Source organism: Zosterops lateralis, assembly GCF_965231275.1.
Source record: "Zosterops lateralis genome assembly, chromosome: 17".
NCBI lineage: Eukaryota > Metazoa > Chordata > Aves > Passeriformes > Zosteropidae > Zosterops > Zosterops lateralis.
In genome coordinates this window covers 7862526-7885224 of record NC_139777.1, presented here as the reverse complement: position 1 = coordinate 7885224, position 22699 = coordinate 7862526, and the positions used below count along the sequence as shown (strand labels likewise).

Sequence of the window (22699 nt, the reverse complement as noted above, 5' to 3'; positions counted from 1 at the left end):
GTCTCATTCAAAGGTTTATACCTATGCTGTTCAGATGCTTTAAAGAGCTCCCCTCCCCTTGAAAGGAGCCCTTGGCAGTATGTGTGTTTATGGGAGAGGTGGGTATTGGGGAGGACAGTAATTTAGCAGAACTTGGTGCTTTTACTGAGCAGTTAATCCAGGCATATGCTTGGGAAGCACTCCAGGTTCACTGAGCAGCTGGACCCTCTGGATCAGCTCTAGTCTGGCAGCAGCCCTGGGGCTGACACTTCAGAGGTTCAGAGCAGGCCCACGGGGGTCAGTGATTAGAGGCTGTTTGCTGCATACACCCCAGTAGTGCCCCTTGGACCTGCTTGGGACCCTGATGACCATCACTGTGCAGCAGGAGTGTGTCCTCTTATTGCCTGGATAAGCCTCATCTGCCCTGCCCCACCATGCTTGGCTCACAGCAGGTTCACAGCACTGAATCTCACAGCAATTTGAGTAAACCAGAAACAACTGGATGGAGCCCAGTGTTCCTGTTCCTCAGTGCCTGCTCTGTTCAGCTGCCAGTCCCCAAATGGATTTGCATGCCATCTCAGAGCTGTGGGATGGCATTATTTGCAGCAGCTCTCATTAATGTCAGTGAAAGCCTTTCTGTTTGAGGTGGTAGGGCTGGTCCTCAGCAGCTGCTCAGAGGTTCCAGCCAGTGCCAGGCGTTTTGCTGCCTCGTTTGAATGCCCAGTGTCATCTGAACATCTCCCTGCTCCTCCCGTGGCTGCACTGTCATGGGCAGGTGTCAGGCAATAGCAGAATTGTTCTCTTGGTAAACAAGTGATGTTGTTATTGGAGCTGCCCCACATGTGGCAGCAGTGCAGTGTGTGCATGGGGTTGCTAATGAGGGATATCATGGGGTTTGTTAGTCTGAAAGCTTAATGAGCCATCTTCTGGTTCTTTGCAAAGTGCGTGGATGCTTCTTCCCATCAGCTGCTCCTGTGGTGCAACTTGCACTTGGCTGTGTTTGGTACTGAAGTGTGTCCCTGCAGGTTAGAGCTCACAGCACATATTGGACATTTTGGAGGACTCAGATCCCATTTATCATGACACTAATGGTAGTGGACATCCAGGAAATGTCTGGATGAGACTGCTGCTCTTTTCCTCAGACACCCTGCATATGCTGGAGGGCTGAGCTTCCTTGTGGCTTCAGTGAATCCATGTCTATTGGGTACCTAGGGTTTGTCTCTTAGCTCATCAGGGATTTTCCTTCATGACAAATAACTATTTTTCTTCATTATTTTTCAAAAAATAAAATAATTAGGGCATCCACCCACCTCTTGGCTGGCATCCTGCAGTAATAGGCCAGGATGTGTTTTCTTCAGAAGAGGAAGCAGGTCTTGCTTTTTATTTTCAAGGCAATGGTTTATAAAAGAGCCTGAAAAGCCTGCGAGGGGCAGTGAGATGAGAACCCATACAAAGAATAAATCTGAGAAAATAAATCCCAGAAAATACATCCCAAGAAATTGCTGTTTGGCCTAGCAAGTCAGAGCCCAGGCTAGAAGCCCAAGAGAACCCCTCCTCATTTTGTATAAGACAGTGTTCCAGGCTTTGCTTGAAGACAGTTATCTCTGAATTCCTAAAACATACAAAGGTTTGACTTCACGCTGTGCTGCACGTCCTAGGAGCTATTCGTGGGTATCTAATTTGATTTTGCACCCAGTTCTCGTTAAAGGGCTGTGGGTGACAAATTACTCTTGGCCTGTTGTGGCTGTCACTTGAGCTGACATTGCATGAGGGTGCTGCTCTCTGCTAACCCATTGACTGTGTGGAGCATTCCCCACACTGCCTTGCTCCTCTCCTTACCTACACGGCTGTTTCCATTTCCTTTGGGTTGCCTCGTAGGAAAACACAGTCTAGCAAATGCAATTTTTTCCACTCCATTGCTTCCAAGTTCTTTCCAACATTGCGTGTTGCTGCCCCTTGTGTGTCCAACAGCCACAGCGTTTACAGTCAAATGACTTTCTGTCTTCTCTAATATCTTTTTAATCTGGTTTCGTTCTGACTTCCAGAAATCCAATGCAATCATCTCAAAGGTGACATCTTCATGAACTCTGCTATACCTGCTATAGTGCCTGCTCTGTTAGCATCTTACATCTCATGTACTTTACCATTTTTGTTCTTTTCAGATGAGCCCAAAAAGAAATTTATGAAATCAGCAATACCATAGAAAAATTCTCAGGAGGGAGGATTCCACAGTTATCTGTTCCTTACAATCAGGACTGTATTAGTGAGTTGCTGATAACAGTTTTTCTACAGGGCAAGTAGAGAGTATATTGATGACTGACAGGATAAACTTTACAGTGGAAATCAAGACTGAAATAGCAGCAAAGACCAGTGTCACAGTGATATTATCAGCAAAGAACAGATCTTATGGAGAACCCTGTTTGTTCAATGATTGGGCTGTGGTCCTGGTGCAAGGACAGTAGTTATTCAGCTTGGGACACTAACCTTTTGTGGTTGCTTTTTCTCTGTTTTTCAGGGAAGAAATTGTTATCTTAAGGTGAAAAGGATTTTAGGAGATGTAGAGAATGCACTTTTGAATGTCTGTCTTTTAATAACCCTCTGCAAGATGTACAGCTTTAGTGTGTGTCTCCTGCAGTCCAGTTGGGTGATAAGGCTTGTTTCTAAGGCTGTAATTTTTGATGAGGAGAGAGGCAAAATGGCAGTCTTGAATTCAGTAGAAAATACCATCCCTGAGACCTTGTCAGGACAATACTCATATTCCACATCTGTTCTGGTTAAATTGGGTTGCCTGGTCTGGCTGCAGTATTTTATACAGTGCCTTATTTTTGTGAGATAATAGCAGCTCTGATCTTGTTCCAGTATGAAGCTCAGTGGGGCCTTGTGACACGATGGCAGTTACTGAGTGTTTGCATGGCAGTGGTGTCTGTGGAGCCTCTCCTGGGCCGCAGCCTCACAGTTTTCCACTGTGCCAGTCCAGGACTGTGGGCTGTTCCTGCCGCAAATGAAGTGATCCTGCTTGCAGTGCCTCTGGAATTGTTGGCACATTCTGGATTAACCAAGGAGCTGACACATTCCTCTGGTCTGGGTTGGTGGTGTGGAGATGAAAGGCACTAGGCTGAAACATGAGCTTTTCCACAAAGGCCATTGTACAGTGTAGTTATTTAAAAGGCAAAATTTTTAGGCAATTTGCAATAATAGGAACCAAGGGCCAGCCTTCTTTTAATACAGATGAAAGTGCCTAACTCCTTTGAAACTGAGGAGCTAGATACCTCCTGTATTTTTATGAATTTGGCTCTGGTGAACAGCCTTGTCACCGCTTTCCCCCCCACCATCCTTCTCTGATCCAAGTTGCTGTGTAGCAAGAGCTCTCACCATCTCCCATGAGGAGGCTGCTGCTGCCTCAGCATTTACACACCTGGTGCCAGGCTTACAGCTGCCTTTCATGTGCTGTGGTCCATGGATTAGGTCCAGGAAAGGGGTTGCTGAAGGAAAATAACTGAAAATACTGCAAGAGGTATGTTCCAGGCTGCTCTGAATGGTTCTTTCATCTTTGCCTCAAAAAAATCAGTGAGAGTTGTAGCTCTGTGAAAGGATCATGGCTGTGCTCAGGGGTAACAGACCCATTTAACATTTTGTTTTCTGTATTGGAACTGAAATTTTTACAATTCTGCTCCTATTTTAGGGACCTATTTAGCAGAGATGTTCCACTGCAGATTAATCTGTTAAGCTCATCCCACGTTCTTTTGAAAATTGTCCTCTTTATTTTCCTTCAGACTTCTCCTTAAACCCCTCCTGTGTCTCCCTGGCTGGAGCTGGCTAGTGGATAGTCACTGTTCATCACAGTGGCTGTGCTGCTTTCTGGCTGCTTTGTGTGGCTGGCAGTTGTCTTGTGTGCTGAGCACGGGCTCTCTGTGCCTGGCATTGCCTCTGTGCTCCAGCTCAGCACCCTGACACAGGAATGTGCTCCCTGGGAGCATGGACCTGACTGCAGTCTGCTCTCTGGATGACAAATCCAGGGCTGAGGAGCCAGGCAGTGCATTGCCCTGAGGCCTTATGCTCCCATGTGCCTGTCTCTGCTTCACCCAGACTCATCATAGCATGGAAAACTCACACAGGCTTTGCTCTTGCAGATCTTTTCTTATCTTTTGCAGTGTTGATACCTTTTGCAGGGAACAGAAACATGGCTTGGAGCTCTCTAGGGTGTCTGGGTGCAGGGTGAAGAACATGACCCTTCTTCAGTGCTCTCCAGCACAGGATCCTTAAGGGCTCAGCAGACAGTACTGTCCCAGCCAGGGCAGGTGTGGGTGTTTGCAGTGAAGTTCTCTATGCTCAGAGGTGGTGGAATTGAAGCCCAGGATATAACAGCTCTGTCTAGAGGCATTTCTGTCTGGAGGCCGTGATTTTTAGGGATACACAGCATATTTTGATGACGGACTGGCTCTGCTCTCCTGTGAGTCAATCACACCACAACTAAAGCTTTCCAGAGGCACTTGAGCCTCAGGATTCCCCTTAGCCCAAATGTTCAACTTCAGACCTGTTCCTTCCATGCAGTGGTTGATGTTTCTCAGGGCAGTGGGTGTGAAGCACACCCTGCTCCACTCACTGCTGTTGGAGCTGTCCCACTGGGAACTCACAGGCACTGCTCTGTGGTTCCTCATCTCCCCTGCAAGGCAGCCTGGCTGTTGGACAATCACTTCCCCACTGTGTTGATGACTTCTGCTGGCATCTTACTGAGTTACAGGTGTGAACCCAGAACTGGCAGAAAGAAGCGGGTGGGAATGCAGCCAGGTGGGAACAGCCTGCTGCTTCATCTGCTGAAACCTGTTTGTCCTGCAGTGTATTTATTCCTAGTCTATACTGAAGAGGAGCTACCTGAACAGCCCAGGTCCGTGCCTGGTGCCAGGGGTTGAGAGAGATCCCTTTATCCGGTGCACTCTGCTTCTGGAAGGGCTGAAGCCCACAAGGAAGAAAGGTCTCTTTTTCATTGCAGTTTTGACTGGTTGTTGTCCAGGGTTGGCATGTGAAAAGAGGCTGAGGAGCAAAGTGCTGTCTGGGAAATGCAGTCATGCTGTACTTCTCCTGCTGTTCAGCCCCAAGGTTGTTGTGTGATCCAAAGAAACTATCACAGGATTGGCAGCACACGCAACCCAGTCTTCCATCTGCTTGAAGAAAGTCTAAAATTATGCAGCATGTGATCCATAGCTGCACTTGAGCATGCTCTGCCCCTTGTTCCTCTATACACTGCCATTTGCATAGCTCATATCACCCTGTGGGGTCGTGCCCAGTGGCTGCTGTGTCACCAGTGAGGCCAAGGCCACGTGCATGTGTGAACTGGATTGGATTCTGTATGGATCACAGCAGCTGCATTTGCTGACAAAATGGCCCCATCCAATGGCTGCCAGGGCAGCAAGACTGGGAATTCTGGAAGAGACCCACAAAACCTGTGTGGCTTCCTGTGTTGAGCAAAGTCTGGGGTGAGAGGAAAAACCCATAACTGTGTAGGAGTGTGTGTGGATGACAGTGATGTGTGGTGGCCGTTACTGCCTGAGGCACTGCTGGGTACTGCGGTCGGGTTAGAGCTTCTAACAATGGGACACTGATTCATCTGTGGTCAATGTGTTTTTAAAAGAATGCCACTGAACTGTCAGTCTGGTTTCTCCTGGCCAAGTGTGGCCCACTGCAAGGCTCTTTTCCTTAGGACTCCCCCTTCCCAGTGATCTTAATTTTCATTTTCCTTTCTTAGTCTGGTTCCTCAGGCATTTGTGCTGTCGGGTCCAGGTGGGAGAGTCCTGCTGCCACCTTGGCCAGCCAATGGGGCTGTGCTGGAGAAACCACAGGGTTGTAGTGCTGGTGTTCAGTGCTGCATTGCCAGTACAAACCATTTCCAGCCCTATGTGTGTGAGGAGAAAGAGTTGGGCTGCTGCAGCTGCAGGTCAGCAATTGGAGCTGGCACAAGGCAGAGCAGTGTGGCTGAGCTCATCTGACAACACGAAGCTGTGACTCTTCCCCACTGCTCTGCTTGGGTTTGGATTTGGGGGTTGAGTGTAGTCCTGTGCAGCTTGTGCCATACCCTGCTGTTAACTCAAAGCAGTTTCTGCCAGGTTTGTTCTTGTAGGGGAAGGAGGGAAGGCGGAGGGTTCAGATGGCAGTCGACTGGGAGGCAGAGATAAATTAAGTGTTGAGCTCTTAATGGGGAACATGCTCCATTGGTTTGGGTTTCCCTCCCCACCCATCCCAGTCTTTTTAATCTGTGGCACAGTCTTGGGAGCAGTTTGAGAAGGGAAGTGATTTCAGACTGGAGGTGACCTCATCTGTCTCCAGCTCTGAGGTGGAGCAGTGTTTGGAGTCCCAGCCAGAGCTTATGATACTTTTTGAGTGATGCAGGCGAGGGGCTGAGGCTCCAGGAGAGCCCTGTGCCTCCTGCCCAGTGGTGAACAGCTGTGTGAGAGGGTGGGAAGTGGGTAATGGCTCTGGGGGTTTTATCTTTCTCATCTTTCTACAGGCTAGAGTGGGGGGAAGTAGGAAGGAGAGCAGAGTCCAAAAAACACAGCTGGACATGTCACATATCAGAGCAGTTAGTTCCTGATGAAAGGTCCAGCCCTGTCCTGCAGGGTGCTGAGCTGTGCCCAGCTGGAAAACACTCGTAAGTGTGCTCACGTGCTGTGTGGAAAGGTGCTGAAGGTATGTGCATGGATGGAAGAGTCCCTGCTGGGTTCTTTGAATCTGAGGACCCTGTGGATCAGCAGAAAGGGGGAATCAGAGCCCTCCTGAAGACTTTGCTTTTTAGGACCCCAGATGTCAGTGAGAAACCTGGAGATCTGAGGATCTGGAGCATGGGGTGGGAGCCAGCTGGGGTGTCCGCTGCAGGTCCAGATAGTGATGAGGGGCACATGAGACCACAGATGCTACTTGCAGAAACTATGAGATAATTCTGCTTCCTGACATGGCAAAGAGCCCTCCTCCTGCCTTGATGTCTGCTATTTTGAGGTGGCCAAGATTTTCTGTTGCACAGATGGAGCCTGTTGTCCTTGGACTCTGCTGGTGTCCAGCAAGCCCAGCTCTATCCTGCATGCTGGAGCTGGTCTGCCAGATGCAGCTCTGGATTTCAGTAAATGTCCGTGTTTTTCAGTAAGGACAGCTTCCAAGTGCTGTCTCATAAGCTGTGTGGGGGTGTCCAGCCACTTCCCCTTAAGTCTAGTTGTCTTCTGGCTTCAGCTGAAGAGATGCTGGGCTGTGGTAGGCTATGGCTGGGAAAATAAAAGCAGTCTTTTCTCATGTCTCTGTGGCTGCAGAAACTCCCTGTAGCTGGGCAGGCAGTATTGAAGGGGGATAAATTGACTGGAAGAATTTGCTTTTCTCTTGGCCTTGTCCCAGGTGGCATCAAGACTCTTGCTTGGATATAAATTCCCCTCCCACCACTGCTAAAAAGGGAGAGTTTAACCATTCTTGGGATCTATCAAGAGACTTTGTCCAGCCCTTCTGCTCCTCTTCCCTGTTGAACTGGGAGCAGAGATTGAAAATGAATCCTGTTGTGACCATGTCACAGTGAGGACAAGAGTTTGCAGATTTTCCTTCCTCCTGCCTCAGAATTGTCTCCATGCCTGTAGGTGATGGAACAATCTCAAAGTGCATGAACAAAACAGGTATTTTGTGTTTAAAATGCCCCTTTTCCCCCCTCTGCTCAGCATCCCACAGCTGTGCCCATGACACTGAAGTGCACTGACAGGCGACAAGTGCTGGCTGGGTTACAGAGGAGCTCTGCCATGTCTTTGAGAAAGAGTTTGGTCAGGGGAGCCCCAGGAGAGGTGTGTGCTGCTGTCAGTGGTGACAGATGCATGGTGCCAGTGCTGGCTCCCTGGCAGGGCTCAGGACCTTGGCAGCCCCTGCATCTGCAGCCTGCGTGTGTGAGCCCCGGCAGCATCCCAGAAAGGGACCATTATCCCCAAGCCTTGCCTGCTGCTGAAGTCAGGAGGGCACAATAAAGATGTGTCCCGGCGGCAGCCCGGAGCGGGCTCGTGTGTCAGGAACAAAAGAGGCTTTGTAGCAGGCACTGCCTCTGCTGGGAGGTTTGTCAGCTCTGGAGCTGGGATGGTAACTCAGGGCTCTGTGCCCAGCCCTGCCGTGCTGCTCAGGGCCTCCCCTGATTCGGGGCAGGGTCACTGGTTTCTTCCCTCTCTGGGGGAGGTCTTGGCAGCAGATCCTGCTTGCCTGAGCACAGCTTTACCCGGTGGGCTGGGAACTGCAGGAGGCAGGGCTCCCCTGGTCTCTCAGGTTCAGCAGCCCTGTGTTCTGTGGCCTGAAGCTGTGTGTGCTCTCTGCAATGTACTAAGTCCCTGGGAGTGGCCTCAGGGCAAATGGGGAAGGGCTGTGATGGACCAGGATGGCAGTGTCACTCTATCTGGAGCTTTGAGGAGAAATGTCTCCTGGGGAGATTTCAGCAGAGCAGGGCTGAGCAGGACAGCTTGACAATATGTGATAGCAAAGCAAAGGCAGATTGGAGAAGCAAGGGAAGCTCCTGTGCTTGGGCTGTTACACCAGACACATGAGTTACAGGAGGATACACTTCAGAGAAAGCTCTTTTCCAACTATTAAGAATGGACCTGAGGTCTGGCTGCTCTCTCACCTCTGGCTGCAGCATCAGTGCTATGTTGCTGGGGGGCTGAGCATGGTGGTGCTGCCAAGTGATCCATAACTGCCCTCTCCAGAGGGGTGTGGTTGGAGGTGAGATAATCAAAACCACAGTGAGGCAGAGAAGCTGGTGATGGGATTGGGGCAGTAAGACAAGATCATGTTGGGAAGGATCCCTCCATGAAGCTGTGTAAGATGCTTTAAGATTTTGGTTTTGTGGCAGTTTGGTCCAGCCAGTTGCTGCTACTGCAGTATCACAGGGTGTTACTGTTGCTGCATTTTGTTCATGCTATGTCCTGATATTCCATCCTTTCTCACCTAAGAGCAGTGTTCTCCAGGAACACTCTGTTCTCTAGGAACATTCACTTCTGCTCTCTCCAGTCAAGACTAGGAAGATTTTGTTGTGAAGGAAAGGAGAACTTAGTATATGTTCTGCTGCTCTCTGCTGTTGTTGTGAGTCCACCACAGGCAGCAGATCTTCCAAATGGAAAGAATCTCTGAAGGGAATTGCAGGGCCCATGGGCAGGATGAGAGGAGTATGATATCTCTTCTGGCTTTGAAAAAATGTGTGCTCAGAGAGGAAGCAGCAAATACAGGAAAAGGGTAGTTGCTGAACACAAACTGCCAAGAATTAAGCAATCTGTTTCATAGTATGAAACCTCCTGTTGAGCAAGAAGACTATTTTCCCTCCCAAGCAGGTGTGACTGGTAAAGCAAGCTGGCAAAGTCCTCCCAAAGTTCAGCTGCCAGACAGGACCAATACTTACATTGCCCTTATCACACAGGGTGTCCCCAGTTTTTATCTCTTTCCTCTTCTACCTTTTCTGGAAGCTGCCTAGACCCTCCCGTGGTACCTGCTGCCATTTTCATCTCCACTCTGTGCTTTTGTGCTGCACAGGCACCACTAGCACGTTTTGCTCTTTCATGGGGCAGCTGGGTACATTGGCTGGGTACACACAGCTTGGGTTGGCCCAAGCAGTGTGTACATAAAAATGAATGCATGGAAAAGGTGTCTGGGTAAAGATTTCTTTGCATAACATGATTTCTGCAGGACCCTGATATAGAAAAAAAAAAAAAAAACAGGGCATGATAGCTGTTAATTTAGGGATCCTGACTTATCAGTGCCAGATTCCTTTTGGCTTTCAGAGGGCAGGCCAAGAGATGTGGGAACAGCTTTATCAACCCCTCCTCTGCTGTGGTGCCATGCAGAGCAGTAATTTGGTGTAGTTGTGCTTGGGAGCAAGTCCTCTGTGCCTTCAGGGAAGTGGCCTGTAGGTGGATTAATGATGGAGCTTGGTCACAAAATCAAAGGGGGAGGGCTGCAGTGCCTCCCAGGTGTTCATTTTGCAGAGGGGAGGTATTAGGTCACTAAGGAGGGTGAATTCAGCCTCTGTCCCAGCTGGCTGGCTGTTCACTCCCTGTGTGCTCAGGAGAGCAAACCCTCTCTAGAGTCCTTTTGCTGTGTAGCTGCTCCTGTGAGCCAGCACATAAATGGAAACAGATGGCTCCATCTCAGCGGTTAGTAGGAATCTCTCACTGCTGCAAAACTGCTAATGAAGTCTGGGGCTGGACTGAAGCAGACAAGGCTGCTGTGCTGGTGGGCTCTGCTGGGCTCCTGCCTCAGTGCTGGGGTGCCTGTTACTGTCCCTCTGTCACAAGAGCACCAAGATTGCTGAGCTGGCCCCCCAGCCTGGCCAGCTGTGCTGTGTCCTGCGGCAGCCTCAGGCAGGGTGTTCATCTGGGTACTGCAGAGCCACCAGGACCTGTCAGTGTCCACCAGTCTTGGTAAATGATCTGTGTGGTCATCATTACTGTGGGTTCCAGACCTTGCAATTCACACCTGTTTTATGGAAAGGCATGGAGAGCCCTCTAGTATCTGACACAATCTCTGCTGAGCCAGATATTTCTTCATTTAAGGTTCTTTACTCTGTTTCACTCCAAACTCAGACTAACTATTCTTTTTTTGGCCGTACTGGTCAACATCTCCCTGATATGGAGAAGCAGCACTCAGCAGTTACTGACTATTATTCTTAAGCTTGGAAGAAACTTTGTTTAAATTCCCTTTGACAGCACAGTTTGATTTAGATGTTCAGTGACTTGAAGTTTTCTCTCATCATCACATAAAATATAAATCTCCAGTCACACTGCAGGGCACAGGGAAGTGGTGATTTGTGCAGCAAAGGTGTAACCAGGCTTGGTGTTTGCTGGAGCAAGCAGGTGATGGAGAAGGGGAGAGAAAGGTGTTGGAAAGCATTTCTTGATTCTGTTTTTGATTATTCTGACAGCTGCCCCCCAGGCACAACCTCAGTGTCTGCCATGGCAGGGTACAAGGAGCCGATGTGAATGCTGGATGGCTGCACAACCACAGGCAAGTGGGGAACAATCCTGGTCCCCAGCTGCCTTGCTGCCCTTACCTTTTCTTCTTCATTCATGCAGCAAACTGCTAGGCTCTGTATCTGCCTGGGTGGTCCCACAGCTGTGCCAGTGGCCCCCAGCACAGCTGTGCTGGGAACCTCCTTAGGCAGCTGGGGCTGTGATGCCCTTTGGGAACATTGGGAACTCACTGCCACCATGATGCAGTGTGGGCACTGGTGTGTGCCAAGCCCTGGGAAGCCCAGCCAGGCTGCAAATGGTGCAAGAGGCACTGACTGCTTGATGGCTGCAGTGTCTCAGCCTCATGGCCTGTGAGCCTGGCACAGCTGGGTAATGCTCCATCCAGCTCTTGGTGGGCAGCCAGCACTGGGCTGGCATGGACCACGGGGGAGAGAGTAGGCTGCAAGCTCCTGGAATCTTCTGAAAGGCATTTCAAAGCCCCTTGCATGGAGCAGGCAGCAGTTTGGGTTTTGCAGCCAGGTGCAGAATAGAAGCTACCAAGTCCAGGTACTGATATGGAGCTGCTGGAAGTCTTAAGGGTTTGCACTGGAGGCCTGTGAGCCCCATGCTCTGCATGGATTCAGGACATTGCCCATGGAGAACACAGGATGGCACAGGGTACAAGAGGACAGAATTGACAGATTGTCTCTGAAAGCTTCCATCTGTACATCTCCTGTGAGTGAGAAACTGGGAAAGTTGTGGATCCCTGCAGGATAAGTCCTCTCTGTCAGGTGGAACTGATGTGTCTGTGCATCTCTGCAGGTCCTGGGGATGCTTGTGCAACCATCAGGGCTTCAGGTTTCAGTACTGCTTCCCAGAAAGCCACTTCTTAGTGGCAGGGGAGGGCAGAAAATCTTGTATGCTCAGTGAGGATCTATTTGGATACTTCATCTGGGCACACAATCCTCTCCTTCTCTCGGAGCTCTGAGATACAGCTCTGTTAAATTACCCCAATTTCATCATTGCTCCATCTCTTCCTCAGGTTTCCTGCAGGAGGGTGTTATGATCTTTTTCTGAGAGCATCTCACCATGGCTGAGAATCAGGTACGCTTCTTTAGGCCCTGCCCAAAAGGAGTGTTTGGCACCACTGCTCATAAATAGGGGTGTGCTGCAACTCCAGTCCAGCTGATTGTGTATTCCTGCTGATTAGTTAATTGCTTCCAATTGCCAACATCACACTCATTGAATTCACGCTGTGATTTCTGTGTCACCTGGGGAAAAGGAACAGGGTGCAGCTATGGGAGGGAAGCCTGTGTTTGCCAGGCTGAAAACGACAAATGCTACTGCAATGAAGCACTCAAATCATCGTGCAGTTCATTCTGCTGTTCATATTGAACCAAGAACAACATCCTGGGGAGGAAGGGAGCAGAATTTACCTCTGACTAATGCTGCTGGATTGTGCAGGGCTGCGGGGGAATTGTTAGCCAGAGAAACCATCAGGAGGAGAAAGGGAATGGAAAGGGAATCTAATTATCCATCTGCAAAGACACATGCTAGTCCCGACACAGGGCCCAGCCCTGGGCAGACTGATGTGGGCAGTGACGTTTGCACAGACTGTTTTTATGGTGGGGCTGGGAAAGGGCTCCTGGGGGTCCCCTGTGGGATAGCAGATGGTCCAGCACACATCACAGTGAGCCTGGGCAGACTGGAAGGCACATAGCTGCTTTTCCCAGGAACATTGGCCCGTGGGGCTCCGAGGGACAGCACTTTGCAGCCAGGTATGGCTGTGTTGTGTGGGGATGGAGCTCAGGCAGAGCTGTGCTGGTGCAAAGGGAGGAGGGTGAGTGCATGGCTCCGTCTCAGCAGGCTCATCTCAGATAAGTGGCCTGGGGCTGCAAGCCCAGGAGTGAGGGTGGGGAGGAAGGGGAGGGTCCCTGTGTGCCTCTGCTGTCTCAAGGTGCACAAAGACTCTGCTTCATGTTACTGAGTGTGCAGAGGCAGCTGACAGCAGGGAGGAAGGGTGTGTGGCTGGAGACTGGTTGTTTGAGTCCTTGTTGGAAGACCTGCAGGAGACCCCCTAGGAAGAAGAAGGAGGTGCCTCTACATCCTTGTTCTGCAGAGCTTTTCAAAGTTATTGCTCACAGAGTCTGAGGCCAGCTTTTCACTCTTTGGGTGCCTCCCAGAACTGAAGGTTCTTTAGAGAGTTGCCTTTCCCCCCTTAATTAATGAAATTTAAAATTATTTGGTGAGCTGAATGGGCTTATTTTCCTGTCTGGTGGGCATCAGCTACTCCTAAAGTTATGCTAATCGTAGCTGGAAGATAGAGGTTGGGAGTTCTTCCAAGGCAGTTGGCTTTCATTCTCCCAATGAGGTTTTCAGGAGCCTGCTGGGAGGACAGCAGGGTTAAGAAAGATCTCATTGCAGGCATAGGAGTATCCATGAGATGGGTGAATTGGGAATGAATCAGGAGAATTTCTGCTTGAGTGGAACACCTTTGTTGTCCACTGCCTTGCTCTCCATGGTCTGTGCTCAGTGTGCTGTTTGCAGGTGTGGTGCCTCAGCCTGGACTGTTTTCCCCTGTGATGCCCTTTGATCAGCTCCTGCTGGACCAGGCATAGGTGTCTCACAGTGCTCAGAGGCCATGATGTCCTCTCCAGGTCAGGATTCAGCCTCTTTGGTAGACAGGCCTGATCCTGCATCCCTTACTCACGTGAGCAGTCGTCTCTATCTCAAAGGGACTACTCGGTGAGTAAGGATCGCAGGATTGGGACCACTACCTGTAACATAAACTGCATCTTCTGTAGGATCCTGTCCCCAACCTTTTCCTATTCATGTATTTTAACATGCATCAAGAACTTCCAAAACTGATGTTCTTGTCATTTGGATGGAGAACCCAAGAGTTGGAAGAAGCAGTGCCTTTCTATTGCAGAGGATAAATCACCATTATTTTCCATCCTCTTCCACCAAACCACTCTCAGCCCAGCCAGCTTCTGTACCCCAGAGTGATGTGTACCTGTTTGCCTCCCAAACGTTGTTCTTGGGTTTCCAGGGCTGGCAGGGCTCTGCTCTGCCTCTCCCTGGTTTTCCAGCTGTAGCTTTGAGATGAGAAGCCAGACAGCTGTTTAAACCTGATTAGTGCTGCAGAGCTGGAGGATGAATCGGAGGCAGAGATGAGCAGCAGTAGTGCCGAGACTGCCGCCGAACTTCCTGCACCACCTGGTTTCTCCTTTTGTCTTAACTAGCTAAATCTGGAAACCTCTGTCCTGTGCTAACCGATGCGTTCGCAATCGGAGGAAGCAGCGAGGGCAGGGCAGGTCTGAGCTGTACGTTGGTTTCCCTGTGGCCCTGGCCGGGGAAGCCGCCTGGGCTCTCCCCGCTCGGACACGGCCCTCCCGCGGAACGCTCCGGTACCGCACCACGGCTCCTCCCGGGGAGAGAGAGCAGCGGGCAGCGACCCAGGGGGCTGCTGGAAGACATCCAGCCAGCTCCACGTCTGCCCAGTTTGTTCTATCGTGCACATTATCCTAAATGAGGAGCTGGGTGTGAGAAGCTCTGTGAACTCGCTCCAGAGCAAGTCACGAGTTTAAACAAGCAGGAGGCAAATTACGGTCGTGGCTCTTTTTTAAGAGCTGGAAGTGGAGGCATGGCATGAGTCACACAGTACTTCTTGGGAAGCACGAGGCACTTCAAGTGGAAGCAGAGAGCATAAATACCTTTGAAATAGAATTTTATACATTTCTGGAGGGATTATGTGACAAAGCAGCAGTGACCCTTGAGCGGAAATTAGAAGTTTGACCTGTGGGATAGGTAAAAGAAAAGATGTGAAAAGAAAAGAAAAGACTGCTGTGCACATTGTGCTTGTGGCACTGAACATACAGGGGATTAATCCTGTGCTTTGGGATTTCTGCATTTCTTGTCTGGTATCTTGTTTTTTCCTGAGCATCACAGGATGAAGCCAGGCTAAAGCATCAGGGCTGTGATGCTCCCAGAAGCCACTTCCATGGAGCCTTGCTTGCAAGTTTGAGGTTAAATTATTCATCGGAGTTTAGATCAGCAAGGCTTTTTCCCTTGGATCAGGTCAGCTGGAGCCTCAGGGTGAGTGTGCAGCTCTGCTGGTGATGAAGCAGCAGAGCTCAGACTTGTGATACCCGTGAGAATCATCTGTCTGAAGTCAGCACTGATGTTCCTTATAGTGAGAGAGGAGGCAGCAGGAGAAGAAGGTGGTAACAGCCCTGGAGGTTCCCAGCTATACACCTGCATGGAGGACATTGGCTGTTCCTCAGCCTCCATTGCCCTGGTCCAAGCTGGGAATGGGTTTGCTGCCTGCTGCTGCTCCTGTTCAGCTTGAGCAAACAGCTTCTGTGGAGCTGCCCTTCCCTTTGTCCTAGAAAACAGCCAGGAAGAAAATCTCCCTTCTGTGGGGAATTCTGAAAATAGCTTAGTTGCTTCAGAGGAAGAAACATAAATGCTGTTATTACGTGACTCTGCTGACCGTGCCAAGCCATGGATATGCAGTTTCCGTGCAGGCCGGGCTGGCTGGGTGCATCCCTGGTGGGACCCTGTTGCCTGGCTCTGTGCTGCTCAAGAGTGTCTGTCTGGATCAGGCTGAAGTTTTTCATTACATGGTCCTAGTTGTTCACCAAGGATGGAGCCTTAGCACTGCAGTCCCTAAGCCAGAAAACAGCTCCCCTGCAGGTGGAGGACTTCTCTGCTGTTCTCCACAGTTTGACAGAGCTGGGCTGTGGGGTGGGAAGGACTTGGTGCACCCCATCCCTGTGTTGCCCTTGGTGACTGTTTGGCAGGCTGGGGGTGGGCAGACTGGGGTTGACTCTTCTGACACTCATAAACTTGGATCCTGCAGCCAGTTTGACTCCTGAGCTGCTGCTGTGAGCACCTGCCTGGAGAGGAGCTTAGAGGTGCCAGTGGAAGAAAACACTTTGGATTTGCTCTACATCTTGGAAGTGCCAAGTTTTCCCCTGCTGAGCTCTGCTGCACACTGCACGAGATGTCCTCTGCTTTTCTTCTTTTAAGGATGGTGTACATCAGATTCATTGTTGGAGGGGCAGGCCAAGATTTACAGTGGGCATTTCTAAGGGCTGTGTGGCAAGAGGATTGTGATCAGAAAGGACAGGGGCAAAACAAGATTGGATTGGGCTTTAGGAAGTTTGGACACAGATCAGCCTGAGCCAACAGCTCTGGGTGTGTCATGCAGCACATCTGAGGGACACAAACGAGTCTGTCATTTATGGTTTGGTGACTCTGAGGATGCCAGATGAGCATCTCTAGGAGGGACAAGAGAGGCTGAGACCAGCTGACCATTCTTCAGCATTTTGGAAGCCATAGCATTGGCCACTCAGTCTTAAGATGATCTCTGTAGCCAAGACCTACTTTTTTGTTTCTTTTCCTAATCTGCTTCCTGAGTTATCAGGCATGGCCTTCTGACTGGAATTCCTCCCTGGCTGCCAGTCCTGAGAGCATGTGTGATGTGTGAGAGCTCACGGCACTCGGGAGACAGTAGTTCCTTGTTCCTCTCTGCACTGTCAGCACAGTTCCTGGGGCCACGAACAACACTGTGGTTTTGTCGCCACCAAATCGTTGTTGACTTCATCCGTGATCCCAGCCCAAAAGAATGTTCTGATTTGGTGCAGTGGGCTCGTGGGGACACAGTGTGTCTCCGTGTGCTTTTGGAAGATGCTTGTGGTTGGTGGCCATGTGGCCTGTGGCCCTCAGACAAGGGTTTTCCAAGCCATGAGAATTCATGGGGGTTGGAGAGGGTTTGCTTGCAGCTATTGTGGTTTATGGTGTGGAAGGACTGGTGAAACTTCCTGTTATCTTAAGAAGGTTTTGATGCACCTTGGGTGTGCCACAAGCCACTACTCTTGCTGCCCAGTGCAGGCAGCATGGTGCCATCACTGCTCCTCAGTTGTGTGCCAGTTGCAGACCCTGGGGAGAGTCCCTCAGTACTGGAAAGCAAGGATTAGGTGAATCTAGGAGGAAGAAGATGTGTCATGAGCATGGCCTGACCTACCACTGAGCTGGAAGACCAATGCAAGGCTGTCAGCTCCCTGGGGAATGGAGCAATGCTGCAGAGTGAGGGCAGAGCCACCAAACAGGGACTTGTTCTGAGCAGTGGCAATTCCTGCCACACCTGGATCTCAGTCCAGGCTTTCTGCTTGACTGCTACACACAGAAACAACTGGGAACAAAACTCAGTGGGTATAATTAAGGATGCTGCTAGTGAAGCAAGATGGTTTGGAGGAGGGTTTCAGGTGTGTCCTATGACAACTGTTGTATGGCAGGAGTTTTCCTGCTCTAGGAGTGCTTCCCAGTTCTCCTCCTTTTATTTTTATCAGCCTTTAGGACCTTGTGTCTGTGGCTTCTGACATCACTCTTGATTAGCTTGCAGGATGGCAGCATAGGTAGAACATTGGGGTTTTTTCCCCTCTTCTTTCCTTTGCACACTCACAGCTGCTCCCAGACTTCAGGCCCCTGGACCTTATAGTGACTCAGTACCTTATAACAGAACTTGGTGCCAGTCAGACTTGGGGTACATGGTGGAGGCCCTGGGTTGTGGCCCAAGGTGACCAGGACAGGCCCTGCTGGTCTGGCAGTCTGTGGAGTCACTGCTGGAGCCCTGCAGATCCCAGAGAAGCAGCAGGAGCTCTGGCTGAGAGCGAGGCAGGAGTATGGCTGCAGCCTGTGTCCTTCCCACTGGTGAGCAGAAAGCTGCTCAGGAACCCGTGGGGCAAGGGACAGGTTCCTCCAGCACCACCAGTGCTGTCATCTCCTGTCACTTCATTATACATGCTGTGGTATTAACCTCCTGGTTTCCAGAATGGCATGATTATATGAAATTAGGAGGTTTTTTTCTGTTTTATATAATTTCCTGTTCAGTTCCTATGGCTGCACAGAAAAGCTGGAAGGCATTTCATATCTTATAGAAGGGTTCAGAACCCAGACTTGAGATTTGAATGACATTTTTGGTGTGCTGGGCTGTTGTTGGGTTGGGTTCATCTGCCTAATGAACACACAGATACTTCCTTATTCTGAAAAGTCTCCAGACCTTGAATGGTTGCTGTAAAATCCAGAATGCATCTGCTGCTGTTCCAGTTGGATTCAGAGATGAGGCTGCAGCAGAGCCTGGGCTAGACAGGAGATCAGCCTGCACCACGTGGGGACAGATCCACGTCAAGCAGGACTGCTCTCTGGGGGTTGTATCTGAACCCTGTTTTTTGTGTGTTTTGGACCCTTGAGACCTTCACCCACACAGCCAGAAGCAGCACATTTTTGCTGAGAGCAGGTTTCTTCCAGCAAACCTTTGTCTGGGCCGCGTCAGACAGGGTATGTAAGAAATCCTGCGGCTGAATAGGCCCATCTGTCACTTGGAGCCAGCCTGATGGCAGGGGCAGCATCCGCTCCGTGCGCAGCCTCTCCGCGGGATCCCGACAGACATCGCCTCTGGCCCGCGGCCGCGGTGGCCTTTGTCCTGTCCCCACTGGCAGGCTCCTCCCGCGGCACAGGCGGAGGCAGGAAATCCCGGGCAGCTGCCTGGGATCCTCCTCGCCTTTCCTCGCCTCTCCTGGGCTCTCCTCCTCGCCTCGGCACCGAGGCGAGCCGAGCCAGCCCTGCGTGTGTGTGCACGCGTAGGCGGGGGGGCTGCCGCATGGATTTAGCGAAGGCTGGGAGGGAACACATGGGTTGGGGTTTTTCCCTTGGCCCGCGGTGGCTGTCCGTCCGTCCGTCCCGCCAGCCGCGGTTATGGATTCGATCATTATTCAGGAGCGGTTAGTGGAGCGGCTGCTGTCTCCGCGGACGCAGGCACAGCGAAGCCACCCAGGCAAGCTGAAGGTACAGGGATGTATTTATAGCACCGGGGAGCAGCGGGGACAGGAGGGGGGAGGATGGTGCCCGAGAAGACGCGCGCAGCACAAGATGAGAGCTCTGAGGAGCAGAGGGGCGGAAAGACGCCGGTAAGGGAGGGACGGCGGGCGCAGGCAGAGGGGCGCAGCCCCGCGGGCGCAGGGCCCGGGGCGCGGTGGCGGCCGCCAGACGCGCGACGCTTTTGTGCGGTTATTCGATGCTGTGATTCCCTGTCTGAATGGCGTTTGTGTGCGTGGGGGGGCTCGGGGCAGGAGTCGGCGCTGTGTATGCCCACACGCAGTCCGATTTGTGTTAATTAACACCGTGTTAACGCTGTGTTTTGCTGGCCGCTTTCCTTCTCTTCAGCAAATGCTGGTGGGCGAGCGGTGTTGCCGATATTCCTGTGCTCAGCCCCAGGCCCGAGGAGCAGATGTCCGTGGCAGATGCCTCGGGGTCTGTTTGTGTTATGAATTAATTCAGCTTTCTGCAATGAAAGGAAGCGAAGGGTCTGCCTGTCCTGCAGGGCTGGGCTGTGCTGGTTCGTGCAGGCGCGGATGTGGCGGCCGTGCCTGGCCGGAGGGGAAAGGCTGGAGGAAGGGCTGCCTGGGAGGGAGCTGGATCCTTGTGCTGGAGGCTCTGACACCGAGAGGGGCCCTTCCCCCTGAAGAGGCAGAGGCGTCAGGGTCCTAGCACAGCTCCATCACTTCTGGGGCTTGTTCCAGTGCTTGATAGGGATTATTCTTCAAATTTGCTGTGGTCCCATGATGTTTAATTTTAGCCCTTTTGAATATACTCAGCAAGGCCCCTTTTATCCCCAGGCTGAATGGTGAAGTCATGTCAGATCTGGGTTGGTTTAAACAGCACATCCACCAGAGATGTGAGGAGGGAATTGGGAAGGACAGGAGTGATGGAGGCTGTACTTGGAGGTGCAGACAGCCAAGGTGAACACCTTCTGTTCTGTGCAACACATCCTGAATGTTTCTACGCCCCCAACAGGAATAGGGCTTGAGCCCACCCAGGGCTTTGTTGCCTGGTTTGAACTCCCAGGGAGAGCACTGGCTGCCAGGGGAGCTCTGGCCACCTCAGCCGGGTGTTAGAGGATGTGACATGTTGCTGTAATGTCTGGTGAACCAGCAAGCGTGTGCCAAAGGAGAGTATGGCCGTGTTTTGCTTGGCCTGGGGTGCTTTGGTTTGTGACAGGGTCCCAAAGATGGGCCACAGCTCTTGGTGGCCTCTGTGGGGTGCGTGGGGCACGTTCCCAGGCACGAGGTAACGGGATGCTAGCAGGAACAAAGGCAGCAGCATGGAGCAGGCAGTGGGAGAGGGGCTCCTTGTGCCACAGTGCCGCTCGCTTGGCTGGCTGAGGCTCTTTCCTGACAGCTGGAGCTGCCAAGGGAAGCGCAGTGCAGGAACCAGCTGTCATTGCTTTTGTCAGCTTGATGGGACCTGGCTTGTGAGGGTCAAGAGCATGGGGAGGGGGCTGTGATGTATTTAGGAACTCCTTCCATCCAAGCCTCTGATCTATGAATAGATTTTAGCTTTTCATAACCCAGAAAGCCCCCTGCCTCTGTCAGTAGCCCTCCCAGGCCCCTCCACTCCATGCATGGTTGCTCTGTAAATAGTACCTGGAGGTGGTGAGTGGTGTAGAGTTTTGAGTAAGGCCCACACCAAGCTCAGGAGGATACTTGGGCTCCTTAAGTGCCATGCTGATATTGCCATGCTGGCAGAGGTGGTGGTACATACCTGCCATGGTGCCTGAATATAACTGGCACAGGAACACACACTGAGTGTCTGAAAGGGAATGTGAAATGTGAACCTTTACAGTGAAGAACCACAAGTCAAGGCTGATGCAGAGACCATGCTGCTGTTCCTGAGAGAGGGCTGTTATAAGAAGGGAAACTTGCCTTGCATCTCTTGCCTTCACTCTTGACAGGGCTCTGCAGTATATCCATGGCAGGTCTGAGGGAGACATGGCTGGGGATAGGGTTTTTCCCCTCACAGGTCTGGTTGCCCCCCATAGTGAGGGAAGCTCCTCTGTTGGTATTGCACTCAACATTGACCTTCCTTTCTGCAAGGGAAATGACTGCATGAGTCATGGGTAAAGGGCAGTGACCTGCACAGCTGGGATGTGCTCATTCTGAATATCATGATTCCAGGGAGCTATGGGGAGGCAACCACAGGTACAGCAATTCCACACTCTCTTGGTTGAGCTGTACAGAAATGAGATCAGGTTCAGCCAGTTACACCTGGCAGAAGTTAGGAGAGTTGCACCAGAGCGTAGCTCCTCAGTGTCTCCATTGTCAGCCCTTAGTCATCTAGGCTAAAAACGAAACAAAACAAGAAAAACACATCCCAAGCCTCAGCTATGGTTTCATTAGCACATTACTAGTACTATTTCACATGTCAAATCACTGGAGAGAGCAGGTTATCGTACTCTTTCCAAAGTCTGGTAAAGATCAGGGCAGGAGAAGCACAAAAGGGAAGTATATTGTGTATTTGTGGTGCTTGCTGGGAAACACTGGACCTTTTACTGTGAGATGTTGGCTGTTACGTGTCCACTTTGGCTGTGCTCATGGATGTGTTTTACCAGGAAGTGAAGCAGCTGTGAGACAGCTCTGGTACTGAGAGACAGAGGCTGGAAGCTGTCTTTTCTTCCTTGTTTTTGTGACCTTGCAATTATCACCTTTCTCACTCTGCTTTGTGCACCTCATTTGCCCTCTGCTGAGCCCTTTGGGTAGCAGTTTGTGGTGTCCCCCAGGCAGGCATTGCTTTGCTGTATGCAGCTCATCAGAGCTGCCATCACTCATCACTGTGGGGTCTCCCTGTGCTGCTGCTCGGGATGTCACTGCCTTTTAGATCAGTCATTGCAGCTGCCAAGGGAGCACTTCAGGCACTCTCTAATTCTCCCCTTTTCTCTAATTTCATTTTCTCTGTCCCTTCCTGCCTTTCTGGACTGTGGGGTGGTGAAACAACATTGCTTCAGCTACGGGAGGTGAGGGAGATCAGAACCCACAATCACTCAGGGCTAAAATGACCAAGTTTCAGACCCAAACCAATTGCCAGAAGGCAGTGACAGTGCTAAAGGACAGAGTCCTTGGGCCATGATGGCCATCAGCCACATCTGTTCCATCTCAGCAGGCAGCTCCAGAGCAGTCATAAATTGGGAGGAGGACACTCTCCGTCTTCCCTGCTCAGTGTTCCCAGTGAAACTTTGCAGTCTATCAGACTGAAGATGCCCAGGGGTTCTCACACAGGTGGACATGCAGCTGTAGAGAGCTGCTTGGGAGCAACATTGTCCACCTGCAGTGTGGAAATAGGTGCAAGTCAGCATTGACCTGAGCTCGGTACCCTGGTTCATATTTTGTATTTCTTTGAGTGTGTGGCCCAGGAATGGAGATAGTTAAACTTATGAACTGAGGTGTTCCCTGCTGTCCCTGGAGAATGGGTGAGGGCAGTCATGGGCTTGAAGGCATCCATGGAATAGGAACTAGGGCCAGTTTTGAGGAACTCTTGGCTCCATGGATATGTCTGTGGTGTGAATCCCAGTGGTATGATTATACTCAATGATGTTGAAATGCAGAATCTATTCTGTCTCTAGCTCAGGCATTTGTGAATGGCTTAGTGTGCTTGTACAGAGTATGTGACATGCTTGTGGGGTGCCCGTGGATTTTGTGCTATGAGAGAACACTCAGTGGCAAGGGGCTGTGTCTGGGGGCGGGTTGGGTGGTAGGTAACACTCCAGTAACTAAATGTAATACCCTCACCAAAATCATCTTAGTTCTATTATCAATATTTCCACATCCTTCCACTTCCCATGCTCCTTGAACTTTGGTCTCTTCAGAAATAACACAAGAGATTACTCAGGATTTCCTCTTATTCAGCCAGGAGTGGCTGTGACACAGCAAGAAATAATCCCCTCT

The 22699-nt window shown here is 50.9% G+C and overlaps 1 protein-coding gene across 5 annotated transcripts in view; it reads left to right on the top strand.

The window, feature by feature from the left end:
* The window catches only part of SEPTIN5 (septin 5), a 39470-nt gene that overhangs the window by 8744 nt on the left and 8027 nt on the right, over positions 1-22699 (top strand). The window contains exon 1 of one of the 5 annotated variants that reach the window (XM_083874127.1): positions 11959-12023. The exons of 2 other annotated variants lie outside the window; for them this stretch is intronic. In XM_083874127.1, coding sequence (XP_083730253.1) covers positions 12009-12023 — 15 coding nt within the window. In that variant the 5' untranslated portion in view covers positions 11959-12008. Of the gene's footprint in view, positions 1-11958; positions 12024-18482; positions 18768-18819; positions 18890-22699 lie in introns of those variants that run through there. 2 more of the 5 variants (XM_083874124.1, XM_083874125.1) reach the window with 2 other exon arrangements.